Here is a 15,013-nt window from a genome sequence, read left to right as displayed (position 1 = left end):
AAGAAGAAAGGTACCAAGAAAATCCTATCTGTGTCAACACTTCAACTCCTCAACTACAGACCTGTCAACAAAGTTTTGAATATTGTTCTTATTGAAATGGAATTGGTGGGGGTAGGGGCTCTGGCTGGCAAGTCAGGAATGGATGCAATTCTTTGGTCTAAAAAAAAAAAATTTCCTTTAAAACAAAAAAAAAACCATTTTGATAAATTGTAAAACAGTAAAACAAACATAACCCCACGTAGGCCTTTGTATCATTAGCATGAGAAGAAATGCAGTTAAGATTACAACTTACCATTTGAGCTTTTGTAGTCATCTAGACTACCCAAAGTTGATACACTATTAGAGCGACTACTAGAAGCTAGACTGGGTGAGAAGTCACCAGAAACCTCGCTTGCATTCTCACTTTGATCTAAATACATAAAAATTCCATGTTAGGGAATGTCACACGACCAAAAAGGTACAGGCGTATTTGGACACACTTATTTTTATATACATATTTATCTCGGATTTATATATATATCCCAGAAAAAATACATATATGTATGTTACACTAGTCACAAATCACCCATGGAATTGATATTAAAATTAGCGTGGCAGAAGTTATTAGAATTCAATCTTAAATTGTTTTTTTTTTTTTGCCAAGTGCTTTAACTTGTAATTTACAAACCGGAAACCTCCTGTTAAGGATGATACTAAAAAAAAATTATCCTTGAAAAAACAATGTTCAAATCAAGTACAGTATTGTCTCTATAGACTTGCATTCAAATCTATTTGTATCAAGATTCAACAATTGACAGAAGAATACTCAATTATGTAACTATAGCTACAAATAAATTTAAAAAAAAAAAAACCTATTTACCAGATTCCATAGCTTCCAAATTTAGTCTTTGTTTTTTATTCTTTTTTCTTCTCATCAAATGGGCATGCGTCAGGCTACTTAACTTGCGTTTCCTTCTCTGTTTGTAGTACAATTTTTTCCTTAAACCCCCTTCTGGAACATCACTCTTTCGAAGCTCACATTCTGATGAAGGTTCAATTTTGAAGGCATCTTCAGCAGAAGCATTGTCTTTTACAGGTTTTGAGATGCCTTCATTTAAATCTACTAGCATATTGTCATTTGCAACAACATTCTCGGTAACATCATTATTCTTAATATCATCTGAATTATTCAGTTCAATATAGTTTTCTATAATCTCTTCTGAGGGATTGACTGTGATGCACTTCTCTTTGACATTATTCTCACAGCCTGACACCTCTGAGACAACCTCCAGAGAACCATTAATCCCACCTTTATTTTCAATTGTGTTACTGGATACCACACAATTAACAGATGTTTCTGCAGCATTGTTCTCATGACTATTCTGCGGAGAATTAGATTCTTTATTATTTTCTGGGATCCTTCGATTACTTTTCTCTTGGTCAGAAATGGAATCACTTGAAATAAGCATAGATTCAGCAAATGCAGGTGCATTAGGTTTAACAGTGTCAGTACCAGTGCAAGGTGAATTACTTGTAGATTGTATGTCAAAATTACTGCTGGCCAAATCAGTATGATTTCCCCGAACAACTTCTTGTTTTATGGTAGATAAATTAGAGTATGTGCTATCCGGTTGTTTAGAAGATACACCAGTTCTTTCTTTTACATGTTCCTTTTGCATTAAAATATCGTTTGTATTTTTAGTAGTGGGATTACTTTTAAGGTTCTGGATCTCTACAATATTCTCTATGCTCTTCTCAGAACATATATTTTCAACATTTGGACTTGACTTTTGTTCACTAGATTTGCTATCTGAATGATTTTTAGTTTGATTGACAACTGATGTTGAGCTTTTTCCTTGTGATGATTGATAAGTGACAGTATTTACATTTGAGCTCACTACTGATCCTGCATGTTCATGTGATTTGGTGTCTGACACGGACTTCACAATTATTTCAGGGTTTTCACTGACTTTTTCGCTAGGAACCAGTTTATCAACTAATGTATCTTTAACAGCAGTCTTGGTAATATTGTCAGTGTTACGAAGAAGACACACCTTATCAGATGTAACTGATGTAGTAACTGGCAGAAGTATAGGCGCCACCGACTGTAGTTGGAGGTGCCTTTGAGAATACGTACTAGTTGGACTTAAGAGGTTAGTAACTGCTGAAGAGGCTGAAAGCAATATGCTGAGAGGTCGTTCTCCATTTTTTAAAGAACTATTGGACTCAACTATAGTTAGCAGTTCATTTACTGTTCTTCCTTTTACTATTTCAGCAGGGATGAGAAGATTTGCTTTAGAAGATTTGACACATTTCAGTTGTTGGTTAGATTTTGGTGGTGGAATCAGCTTTGAGTCTGTGTTTTCAGCCAACAAATTTTCTTGTTCATGGTTAAGCTTTTGTTTATCATGAATCTTGTCAATATTCTTATTTTTAAATAATAGTTTACATCGCAATGCCTTAGCTCTAGTAGATTTTCTTCCTTGAGTAGAATTTATCCTATTTATAGTACCTCTCCTGCGATTTACTAACCGCCTCTTCCTTGAAACCTGTGGACTTTCGTCATCGCTTGATTGACTTGACTGAAATCTACGAGGTGCCTTGCGTTTTCTTTTGCCCCTTCTGATGTCAACTCCCTTTCTTGAATTTTTTTTTAACACATTGTTTGCTGGTTTAACAGACATTTTCTGCTTGCCAACTAAACTGTTTTTCTGTACACTTATATCACTTCTTTCAGATAAATGTAGTTGATTTTCTTGAGTTGAAACGACTGCTGGATCCTGTAACTTGGCTGACACTCTTGCAGATGATGTGTTCTTCTGACAATCTTTTTGTGTTGAGATAGGAAACAGAACATAGTTTGTAACCAAACCATTTCTAGTAGATTTTGGCAATAATTGTGTAGATGCAGCATGCAAGCAACTACCTTTTATTGTTTCATTCTTAACTTCTGTCGACACTGGCAGAGTATTGAGAACAAAAGTTTGTTGTGCTTTTCCAGGAACTTGTGACACCATAATTGTTTTTGATGTAATATTGCCCGACAATGTATTTTTGTTACACAAGGCAGATACTGTTAGTCTTGGGGTGGAAGCTGTTGTACTATTAGCTACTAAACATGCACCATTTTGAACAGGTTTACTTGATTTTTGTGATGCAGATTTTAGAGTGAATTCAGCCATCTTGTAGGTCTTTGGTTCATCATTTGCCAGTTTCTTCTTAAATGAAGAGGGAACCGATTTTCTGGCTTTAAAGTAATTATGATGAAGACGAGGAGATGGGGTTTTTGGTAATGTTTTACGAGCAGTTAATTTGATGCCTGATGGTGGTGTATGTGTATCTTCCTTACCAGAAATATCTGAATTTTTATCGGAATTCTTAGAATCATTTGAACTATGAAGCTTACTATTTTTAAGACGAGGAGATTGGGTTTTCGGTAATGTTTTACGAGCAGTTAATTTAAAGCCCGACGGTGGTGTATGTGTATCTTCCTTTCCAGAAATATCTGAATCTTTATCGGAATACTTAGAATCATTTGAACTGTGAGGTTTACCACTTTTTGCATACAACACAGGATTCAAAACAGTTTTTGATTCACTAACAACTTCCATGGAGTTTACTTTCTCCAATTTAGGTTCCTTTTTATCAGAGACGCTGCTGATACTTTTACGAGTACTTGCCTTCTTAGAAATACCAAAAGCACAGCTTTTCCGGGCTGTTTGATGAGGTTTAACAGGCTCTGGTACTTTCTTTAGTTTCTCGACTGACGATGAAGTCAGAACTGGAGGTGCATCTTCGGTATCTGCTAATGCACTGAAATTCTTCTCAATTTCAGTTATACATGCTTTTGTTTGAGACTTTTTCCCATTACCTTTTTGTCCTGAAACAGATTCTTGCTCAGTTCCATCTTTATTTATTGTCACTACAGATGCAGGTGCATTACTTAGAACATTGTAGTCCATAGTGACTTCTCTTAAGAATTGAGTACATGGTGCAACAGTTGGTTTTACAGTATTCTTCATGTAGTCTTTATCTTTAAGACTGATATTCACTGGCCCTCTAAAATCACTCCGAGGTATTGGTAATTTAGGGCTACTTTCCACAGGCCTGTCTTTTTTCAATGTTTTTTGAAAATACTCTGGAACTCTACATTCCGAGTGTTCTGAGAGTAATTTTCTAGCTGCAACATTGACAGATTTTGGTGAGCCCTCTTTCCCATGAACAAGCTGTTCGTAAGCATCTGCAACCTCAATGCCTAGTGGTAAGTCTCCATTTTCCTTCTGCTTTGAACATTTTTCTTTTTCTTTATATCTGTTTCTGAAATTGTAGCCATCCATGCTTTGAGAAGCAGAATTGTTTTCAACAAATGAAGCAGAAGGTAGATTTGGAGAACTATCAACACTCTTTGATTCAGTTGAGCTACTGCATGAGTTCTCTTTTATGACACTTTTTATAGAACTTGATGCAAAGGAATTACTTGCTACTGGGTGATTTCTGACCAAAAGTCTCTGAGCCTGTTGGTGTATTGAATCTTGCTGGGTCTTGGAGCTACTTACATCTCCAGTACTGTTACTACAATTAGCATTAATTGCCTCCTTGTTCTTCTTGTCATGAGGTACCTCAATTGAATTCAGAGTGGCTTTCTGTAAAACTCTTTTTTCTTTACCATGATCCAAAATAGGCACTGATTTTTTGTCTGCAACTCCAAAATCTTGGCTCAGTGATGGAGATATTTCTGATGCTGGTTGAATGTTATTCTGAATGGCAATAATCTTCTCCGAAGCATCTTTTAGACATTTATTTAATGTCTGACAACTAACATTGTTTTCACTGCACCCTGAAGTACTGCTGCTAAAATTTTCAGAATGTTTGTTGTCTGTATTCTCTTTTTTCAATGGTACACACGACATGTTAGAAGGTACTAGTTCTGCCATGTTCCTTCACATTCCATATAGAAACTCTTGTCACACTTCATACATTCTGAAAAAAAGAGATTTAAAAATAGCAGATAAAATTACTGTAACTTAACAGCTAAACTAAAGCAGAATAAAATGTATACAAAATAACTTTTTCAGTCAATGGAATTTTAAAATCATCTCTTAATTGCCAGTTTAGAAAAATACTTATTAGATGCCATTGACATTATTGTTAGTAGTTTAAAAAATACTTATTAGATGCCAATGACTTTATTGTTAGTTGTTTAAAAATACTTTTTAGATGCTGATGATTTTATTGTTAGTAGTTTAAAATTCTAGACTAGATCAAACACATTGCCAAAAAGTGGATTCAAAAGGTCTGAGGAATTGAAAAAAAAGCTTATGAATGAACCTATATACTGTAGATGATGTTTGTGAATTTTTTATACCAGGAAACATCAAACTTGGCAATATTTATTAATTATTCACATCATTTAATGAAAGATAATATTGAAATTATATTTGGCAACTTCTGTAAGAATTACCTAGACAGAGCCTGGTCAACATGAACAACTATATGTTAAATACCAGTACAAGTTGATAGTTCCCCGTAACCATAGTAGCCTAAGAACTATATTTTGTTAAAGTATGTGTAATGTAGTGGCTGATTGAAAAATGTATTTATACAGTATTTCATTCTTTTATAATTATTGTATAAAATCTACGCTGATGTGTACTGTAGCAATGCGATATAATATTAAATAATCAAATAATAAAAGGTCTCAATAAAGGCAAACTCAGATGGTGACATACGATGCAGCACGACATGATTCATTGTTTGGAGTCTTTAGGCCATTGTTAGAATATAGCATGTTTAATATTTTATGTGACTGTCCCCGAAACAGACCTATAATATTGCATCATACAACGCTATCTGAGTTGGCCTTAACCGAACAAAGATGTGAAGATACAATATTCTTAAAATGGAGGTGTTACTCCACTATACCTGCCAACTTTGTTGGAGTCCAATGTGCGAGACAAAAAAAAAAATTTGTATGGTAGAGCCCACTATGTAAAAATCACAAACTAGGTTTTTTTTTTTTTGTTGTAGCGGTGGAACTGCTACAGGTTACAGTTGGTCGATATAGTTTGTTAAAATAAATAATATGGCTTGTATCCACATTTTAATTAAGAATTCACATGATATTTTTATGAATTTTAGGGTATAATCGGCCTACTTTATACATTTTATTGATGTGCGAGATAATACAACGTAGATGGGAGACGTAAAACACCGATGCTCATGCGTAAAACTCTAGCAATATGCATGAGAGTACTGTACCTAGTTTAAGTATTGAATTATTCATACAGTACTGCACTTCTTCATCGTATGTGCCTTTGGTAGTAAATATAAACATAGAGAATTTTCTACTGTCAGTTTTAACATACTGTATATAAATTCATTATTTTGAATGATAATATTTTGTTTGAAAAGCATTATTACTGTACAATAGTGTATGAATCTTAACATTTTATATGATGATCGTTTGAGGCATGTCGTGGCAAAATGGTTAAGTTGTCGCACAGGCTAGTATTGAGTAAATGAGCTATAAAATATGGGAGCTCAAAAAATTGCCTAAAAATCCAAATTTTTTTTTTCACTATAGATCAACAGTTTTGTCTTATTAATCATGTCCCAAAGTATTAGTTCTGGACGTGGTCAACAAATCATTTATTTAATGTTATTTAGATAGTTAATTCTATCAAACAATGTATGCACAAATTACTTTGGAAGGCTATTACTCAAAATCATGTTTATCTTGACTCTAATAGTGCTGTACTTTCCAATAACTTAGGATTGAAATGACCAATTTCAATGAATGACCCCCTCATTTTAAAGATCACATTCTTAGGTATCTGAAAATACCAATAACTTGAATTTTAATTTTTGCTACAACTTAGCCATTTTGCCACAACATGCCTCATTTATAGAAAATGTTGGTGTGATTGTCAAACATAGTCAACTGTTTATTATTGAAGAATGAAGTATTTTTAATTGAAAGATACCATATAAGATGCTTTCCCACTGTATTTTGACAAAACATTGGAAAAATATAACACACAGGCAGGAAGCCTCAATGCAAATTAGTTATGGCCTGCACAAGTAAAGTAAAAACATAAAGGGTGTGGCCCGCCTACAGTACTATCTTTGGCTGGACAACACCTTCTTATTTATGGCCAGACACTCAACATAATGTAAAAAGTAATGTTAAATGTGAGCCTAAAAAGTGGTATAAAGTGTATAATTTCAAATACATTGTAAATATCAAATTTTCATCATCAGTTCTACTTATGGCTCTTGGTGTTGATTCAAGAGTTCAGTGTGGCCCTCAACTTATTTTTACGCCCCCCCCCCCCTGATTTAACCCATCATGAGTTCATATACAGGGACAATGATTGAGACATAAAACCAAAGGGTGTACTAATACACAGCTGGTTAATCACACAAAAAGGTGACATTCCATACACTTAGGTGACATTCAAATTGGTATAATAAAAATAAGAATAGTGGTAACAATAAAAATAATGTATGGTGCTAAAACATATGGCAGTGTTAACAAATAATGTGAGTTCAAAGTAGACAAAAATACCTATTCAAAGAGTAAAATTCCTTACCTGTCAAAGTGACAAAACTTGTTAACTGACAAAAAGGGCACATTAATAATAATTAACTTTTTTTTTTATTTAAATTTTTAATTTCTTTATTATTATAATTATTTATTTATATAGGCACAAAAAACATACACCAAGGATTACTATGTGACAATCCCTTGCACAAGACAAACATATACACACACACACATACTTTATACAAATACACTTTACACAAATTAAATCTCAATATGAGGTTTGGAGAATGCATTTGTTTTTGGTCATGAGGAAAAATTCTTCAACACTGACAGGAATTGAACCAAGGACCTTGGAATTGGAAGACAAGCATCTTAACCACCAAGCTATTCAACTCCACTCTAGCATAATAAATTCCAGCCCAGGTCTACATTTTGATAGTGCATATTGTGCAATTCCAGCTAAATGCACTTTACACCAAACTATAAAACCAAAAGCACTATGATTTAACATAATATATTAATATTATTTTAAGGTGTGGTAGAAAAAAAAATGCTATGTTGCCAAAGGGTCAACCATTTGCCTCTGCCCTGGCACAATCCTGGTCCCCTACCCATGTGGCGCAAACAAAGGCATTCATGCAGGAAGTACAGTGTGAACAAAATCCATTTTTCAGTCTGTCAATATCATTGATTATTTTAGTGTGCCGTGTTATGCATGTTTTTCTCATTTAATTTGTATTTTTGTAATACAAAGCCTTTCAATCAAATCTAATAATTAAAATTTAAACTGTTTATAATGAACAACTCCTAAAATAATATAAATTAACAAATAATTGTAACCTTTTAAAAATATACTGTACAAAAACTGTTATATGAAGTTGAACATATCTGAAAGAGTTAAATGCAGGGTCAACATGGCAGGGTCAACAAAGAAAATTTATTTAGTATGCATTTTTACTAGAACTTCGTATTTCAAAGAACCTTTCCATTTAATTTCAAATTTAATTTTGTCTTTAGGGCAATTCCACTGCAAAGTAGACAAACCACTCAAAATTTCAAATTACTGATTACCACAGGAAGCTAGACCACAGTTTGAAGCTTACAAGTAAGCAAGCATTGGCCCAAATGTCCTCAATTTGATTTATAGTCTAAGTATTCGTATACAATCAATGACAATCATTGTTAACAAGGTATTACAGGGTGCTATTGCACTGTAATGAATATTTTTTATTATTGCAAAAAAAAAAAAAAAAAAAATATTTAATTTTGTTAAATTATTCATATTCACCTAATTTCCAGCAGAAATGTTGGCTTAATAAAAAATTATTGTTGCACTAAAATAAACATGAAACATCCTTTGGGGCTATGAGACTAAGAGTGAAAATTCAATATTATCTTTGATAGCAAAAGATCTGCCATCTATTAATATGATCATTAATTAAATGTGCAACCACAATATCTAGAAACATTAAGGAATTACAAAAGTCGAAAAAGTTGAATTGGAAATGAATATCAAAAGATGAATACTGCACTCAAGCAGAATTCATGTATCTAGTTAAAGTCAGGCTCGAGAGGACCAATTTTTTTTTTTTTTTTTTACATGTTGTTGAACTGATTTTTCTATGATGCAAAAAGCATATTTGACGAGAAACTCCTTAGTGGTTAATGAGATACAGATTTTTTTTTAATATTTAAAAACTGGAGGAAAAGGGGTGTAACTACCCTTTGTCCCACCTTTGCCTCAGTTTTTAAATATTCAAAAGTATGTATCTCATTGGCCGCTTCTGAGTTTTTCGCCAAATATACCTTTTTTTCATCTTAGTTCTACAATATACCAACACTTTCTTTCCCTCCAGAGCCTGGCTTTAACAAGGAAATAAACATATTTTTACTCAAAAATATTATCAACAATGTTAAGAATACATAATCTATGGAATTCTGTCCTGGTTTCTATTCCAAATGACCAAAACGTCTTTCAATAAATAACTGTGTTGAAGTGGTATTAATCAGATTGTCTACTACAGGGAATATTCTATACACCACACTCATGTGCCCATTATATGCTGTACACAAAATCTTCTGAACAACACAACAGTGATTGTTATTTATTTTTAGCTTTTAAGATAAATATAAACTGGTGTTTAATGTATGTTGATTGTATTGTGTAATATATTTTATGTTCAATATTTTTATCAATGGATATCGAGGTAAACAAATAAGCGTTTTATGTATTATATAAATATTCATGGTAATAGGATACCTAGTAAAACTGTAAAAAAATTTAGTTGAACATAATGTTAAAGTTAAATTCACTGTTTAGTACATGTTAGTACAGTATGGTCTTATGAAATCCGATTGAATTTAACATCCTTATTGTTAAGAAAATATTAATGGTCTCCCAATAGAATTAAATTAAGATTTTGTGTTGAATTACACTAAACATTTTTGTTAAGTGGTTGTAAATTCAACAACACTAATGAGAAATATAAACTAATATAATAGAGACCTTCTACGGTAATTGAACTTACAACTTTATATATTACAACTTAACATAATATTTAAGCATATTAAAAAAAATCACAGTAAGATATTTTGGGAATTATAATATTTTTTTTTGGAAGATCAAAATACTATTTGTAGAAGTTCTTAAAAAAATATTGTTTGAAAATATTGTTTAAAATCTATTACAATACTCTACAAGATATTCTCCCACATATATTTATGGTACAACATTCCTAAACCTTACATTACAATTCAAAACCATTCACCATACAATTGTGTACAGTTTATGAAAGGAGCTGCATTGTTCTGACCTTTGTACCCATGAACTATAGAGGGCTCTTCAATATCATGCTAGCTTTACCATGGAGGAATTAGGCTTTACTTAGCAAAAACACCTAGGCCTAGAAATTGAACTTGCCGAGTCAGTTGCCCCTTGATGCTATGAACAGCTCAGTATAATGGCAATGATCTTGACCTTTTCGATCAACTGACCTTGGTCATAATCTAAATATTCAAATCTCAAAACATACAGTATAGTACTGTACAATATCTTCATGAAGCCAAATTTATGATCAACTACAGCAAAAATGTAATTCTTTAGAGAATTCCAATTTTCCAAATATGAAATTTATAAGGCCTAGTTTATTTAGTTGAATTTACCAACTATAAGTAACACTACTTGAAAACACAGAATGACCAATGTTAATTTTTTTTTTTTCCAAATCAAAATATTTTTTATAGACTAAATAAAGATAGTAATTTAATGGTATTTTCAGACAAATGGCTTGATTAACAAAGATATAACTTTGTGCGTGCATCATGAACATAAAAACCAGTAACATTCCAAATTCTTTGGGTGAAAACAGTGATTATATTAGGCAGGAAATCGTCAGATGTCATCAATTTCATTGAAGTTCTATCCACGATAGTATACTGAATCACAATGCCAAATTGGTGCTACAACAGTGAATACACCTGTAGTGTTACTCAGACATAAAAGAAAATGTAACACAAGAAATCTAGTTCATTCTAAAAATGCTTTATAACCAACCTTCCTCAAACATTCCTCCAACCTTCCTCAAACATTAACAAAACCCTTTTATGACAAAAAATCGCTAGAAACTAGAAGTTTTGTTCTTAAAGATAGGTGGTGCTATCTCCAAAACTACTCATTGTTGAGACCTGAAATTTTCACAGGTAATTCATAAGTGTTTAATATAGTCCCAAATGATATTATCTCAACTCAAAATCAACGAAAATGTGAGTTACGTTGTTTTACCTCGGGATGGCCATATAACCTAACTTCTGATGATTTAAGAATAGTAAAATTATTAAATTATTAATGACTAAATAATTCTTTGTATGCAGCCAAACAGTCACATTTCCCTGAAAACTGTTATATTTATTATGTAAAGCAAATAGTTCTTGCACACAAACATTACACACACTTTGGCTTTGTGTGTAGACCCACATAGACTTTAGTTTAGTATCCAGAATGTTTCATTTTCATGTAACTGATATTTGTGTTGTGCAAAACAATAATCTGAAACTAAGTGTACGTTATATCAGTAACTTGACACATGGTTGCATTTTAATATTTTATGAGTTTTTTTTAATGCCTTACCTTAATGATTCCTACCTTAGTGATTTTAAGGAGGCAAAGAATATAAAACTTGTAGAGGCTTCCCCCTCTCTGAAGTTAAGTAATGTGATTGTCATAATTTGACTTGAAAAATGAGATGTACTATTATTGACTATGTGTGAAGGATGTGAATTCCATGTATTAAACAATTAGGAATCAAAAAAAGCTGCATGTTTTGTAGTGCTGCTTCTGAGTTTAAAAAGTTTTAAGTTAATATGACCTACAGGTTTCCATCTGCCCTCGTGTAAGCATTTTAGAACTATCAATATCCTCAAGTTTGTTTTATGACTTTCAATCATGACGCCCCGTGTTTGTCTTTCCCGATTTATTGTCGTTCATCTGCACAAGTTTATGTAATTCGGGAACAAGCTTTGTTCCCCAATTCTGGACCATTTGGACCTACCGGTACAGTGTTTCCAAAGTGGCTGTCAATTGGGCTCTCGTCACCTTGCTTGCAAGTTCAAACCATATTCTACAGCCTACAGTATGATCCCAGAACAAGGAATAAAACTGTGTTTTTGTTCTTCAAATTCAACGCTCAGCCATGTGTGTCAGGTTTTTTTGCAGTTTTTGGTGTGAAAATCCAAGGACCCACTTTGGCATCATAACACAGTTGGTACCAATACGGAAGTTACTGGGTTTAAATCTCTTGATTGACAATCAGTTTTTTTTTCACAAGAGTTTCCCCTTGACTTTTTGTATAAAATTAAATTTCATAGTATCTCACAACACTAGTTATCATCAGTTATAGTTGTTTATGTATCTGGTGTTCATCGAAGGTTGTAATCTAACAATGCAGTATACACATGAATCTGATTTGAATGCTGTACAACAAACATTGCCTACAACATATAAAACATATAAAACTAAACTTATAGTAAACTTCTCAAATTTCATTAGTATGATATGTTGAATATACTATTATAGTAATATCTTTTTTAGATATTAGAGAATTAAAAACAAGCTGTAAATAACCAAATTAGCACAGTGGTGTTCGTAATATTTTGAGAACTTCAGAGATCTTGTATTAATTGTTAGCACGCCACGTATGAGAGAAGTGACACTTTAGAGAACTAAGCAAGTTAAAAGTTAGTTGTTTTTTTTTTCTTTAATTAATTCATTTTTACTGAGCATCATCATAGACTTATCTACAACAAACTTAGTACCTTATCATTTTTATTAATTTTGTGAGAAATTGGTTGTTTGTCAAAACAAAACATCCAAACACATTCGTATAAGTATAGTGAACACATTATTGTAACATTCATGAACGTTGCGGTTAGGTCACATCAGAATGACAACACAATCGCTGCAGCAACTTTTGAAATTGGTTATTTAGCTGGAAATAAGCATTTTGGTTCTCCAAAAAAACAAAACAAAGTGTAACAGCATGCGTTCCAACCATTCCGATTCGATAGGGTGAATTCCAAATTTTAATGCAATCTCCCGGACTCCTGAATTTTGTGAAAACTCACGAATTAAAAAAAAAAACCATTCTAATACCAAAAAGAGCCAAGTTGGTGGCTTTTTGGTACCAATAAATGAGCATTTCTGTGTCAATTTTTCTATTGTGCACCGACTTTATAAACGAGGTCAGCGTACAATGGCTTTCTGAGTGGGGTGAGGGCGCACTTCATCAGAGCACCCCTGCCTCTACCGAATTTGAGTTCCATCCAGGGGCTAGAACGTCTGTATTTAACTAACTGTTATGGAGGCTGGGAAATGTTTAATTCAAAATAAATATTAAGCTGGTTAAGCATTACAGCGATTATCGCACATCCCTGTTAAAAAGCAACGCTAGTAAAACATAGAGAAAAAAAAAAATTTTTAGTACTGCGCTTATTAGAGAGGTGTTCATTTGATGTGTACGGTATAAACACTATGTCAGTACAAAACAGATAAAAACAAAAAATAGGCCTAGGCCTATATTATTATCAATCACATCATTCCATCAATTTCATCAATCAAAGAATACCAATTCATTTCAGATTTTATTGTCCAAAAAGAACACACTACATACATACAGCAATACTATTACAATTAGGACGGCTAGGCTTAATTGTCAAAGGTGGAAAATTACTTGGGGCAATTAATTAATTAATTACAAAATGAATTTAAGTCTTTAATACCTTTCTATAAAAAAAAAGTGTTCGATCAACAGTCGAGCAGGTAATGTTAACACTCCACACCGTAAACACACTTTGTTTAAAACTTGTATTCGGTAGGCCACGCTAGCTTCGTTGCAGAGGCCCTAGAAAAACACCAATCGGACAGCTACTCGACCAAACAGTGATCAGTAGAATTGAAATATCTCGACTTTCACAAACATGTTTATCTAATGAGTACATGAACAATTAGGAGCATATTATGTTAAAATTGACATCCTAAACCTATTGCAATAGACTAATATTAAAATATCGAAATAATCAATTGTTTATTCGCTTTTCTCACCTTTCAATCGGTCGCCATTATTTTACCGCGCAGAGGGGATGAGCATGCGCACTGAGTCTTTAAAGTGCTGTTCAGTTTTGTGTGTAGTCGCTGAGAAAAGATCTGAAAGTGGACGCACTCTTTTCTTCTGTTATTTTAAAAGTATACATTTACTGTTGAGTTTTGACATTCTGTAAATCATCGATTATTTGATATGAAACATGAAATTAATCTACGGTTAGTTAGTTATTTACTGATTAATAAGAATATTTAATAACAAAGATGCAGAAAATGTCATCGTCATTGGCAAACATAAATTTGGTTATTTTAAAATTTGGACACACGTATCTTTTCCAGAACAGCATTTTAAGTTAAGATGTTATAGGCCCATAGTATTCAAATCTATTAAGATTAAATGATCCATTAGATTTTATAACTATATTAGTCTTTTGTTTCCAGTCAAAAATTATTTTTTTATGAGCCAACTGTTGATGCTTAGATAAGATTTAAAGTGTTTAAAATAGGCCTATAGCTTGCCAACCTTATATTATGTAAATAATGTAAAAGACACTTTGACATTGTTGTAATATTCCATAAACAAAATTTTAGAAATGAAATGCACCTTCTTTAACCTGAGAGATAGCTCAACCCCTTGCTCAATGAAATATAAACATATAAGGCGATAATAATCATGGAAATACAATATTTTATCTGTATTAGGTTTATATTCATTCGGATACAGGGTATGTAACTCCCAAAAAATCAATAACTGAATGTTTCTTGAAAGGCGTGTCCAATATTGGAACTACTTTTCTTACACGGCCGCCATGTTAGTGACGTCACAAACGTACAATAAAGGAAGCTTCAGTCTGGAATCAATTCTCATTCCATTTCAACGATTTATTTATAATTAT

General features: G+C 32.7%; 1 protein-coding gene across 4 annotated transcripts in view; it reads right to left on the bottom strand.

Annotated features, from left to right (window-relative positions):
- Positions 1-14,222, bottom strand: part of LOC117120307 — a 31,828-nt gene extending 17,606 nt beyond the window's left edge. For 2 of the 4 annotated variants that reach the window (XM_033265326.1, XM_033265329.1), the window contains exons 1-3: positions 14,121-14,222; positions 860-4,959; positions 293-409 (exon numbers count right to left, since the gene is read on the bottom strand). In XM_033265326.1, coding sequence (XP_033121217.1) covers positions 293-409; positions 860-4,913 — 4,171 coding nt within the window. In that variant the 5' untranslated portion in view covers positions 4,914-4,959; positions 14,121-14,222. Of the gene's footprint in view, positions 1-292; positions 410-859; positions 4,960-7,571; positions 7,594-13,798; positions 13,921-14,120 lie in introns of those variants that run through there. The other 2 variants (XM_033265327.1, XM_033265328.1) reach the window with 2 other exon arrangements.
- Positions 14,223-15,013: the final 791 nt, after the last annotated feature.

Source organism: Anneissia japonica, unplaced genomic scaffold (genome assembly GCF_011630105.1).
Source record: "Anneissia japonica isolate Jap-2015-1 unplaced genomic scaffold, ASM1163010v1 scaffold288069_len450862_cov184, whole genome shotgun sequence".
Taxonomy (NCBI): domain Eukaryota; kingdom Metazoa; phylum Echinodermata; class Crinoidea; order Comatulida; family Comatulidae; genus Anneissia; species Anneissia japonica.
This window is presented reverse-complemented; position numbering and strand designations above follow the sequence as displayed.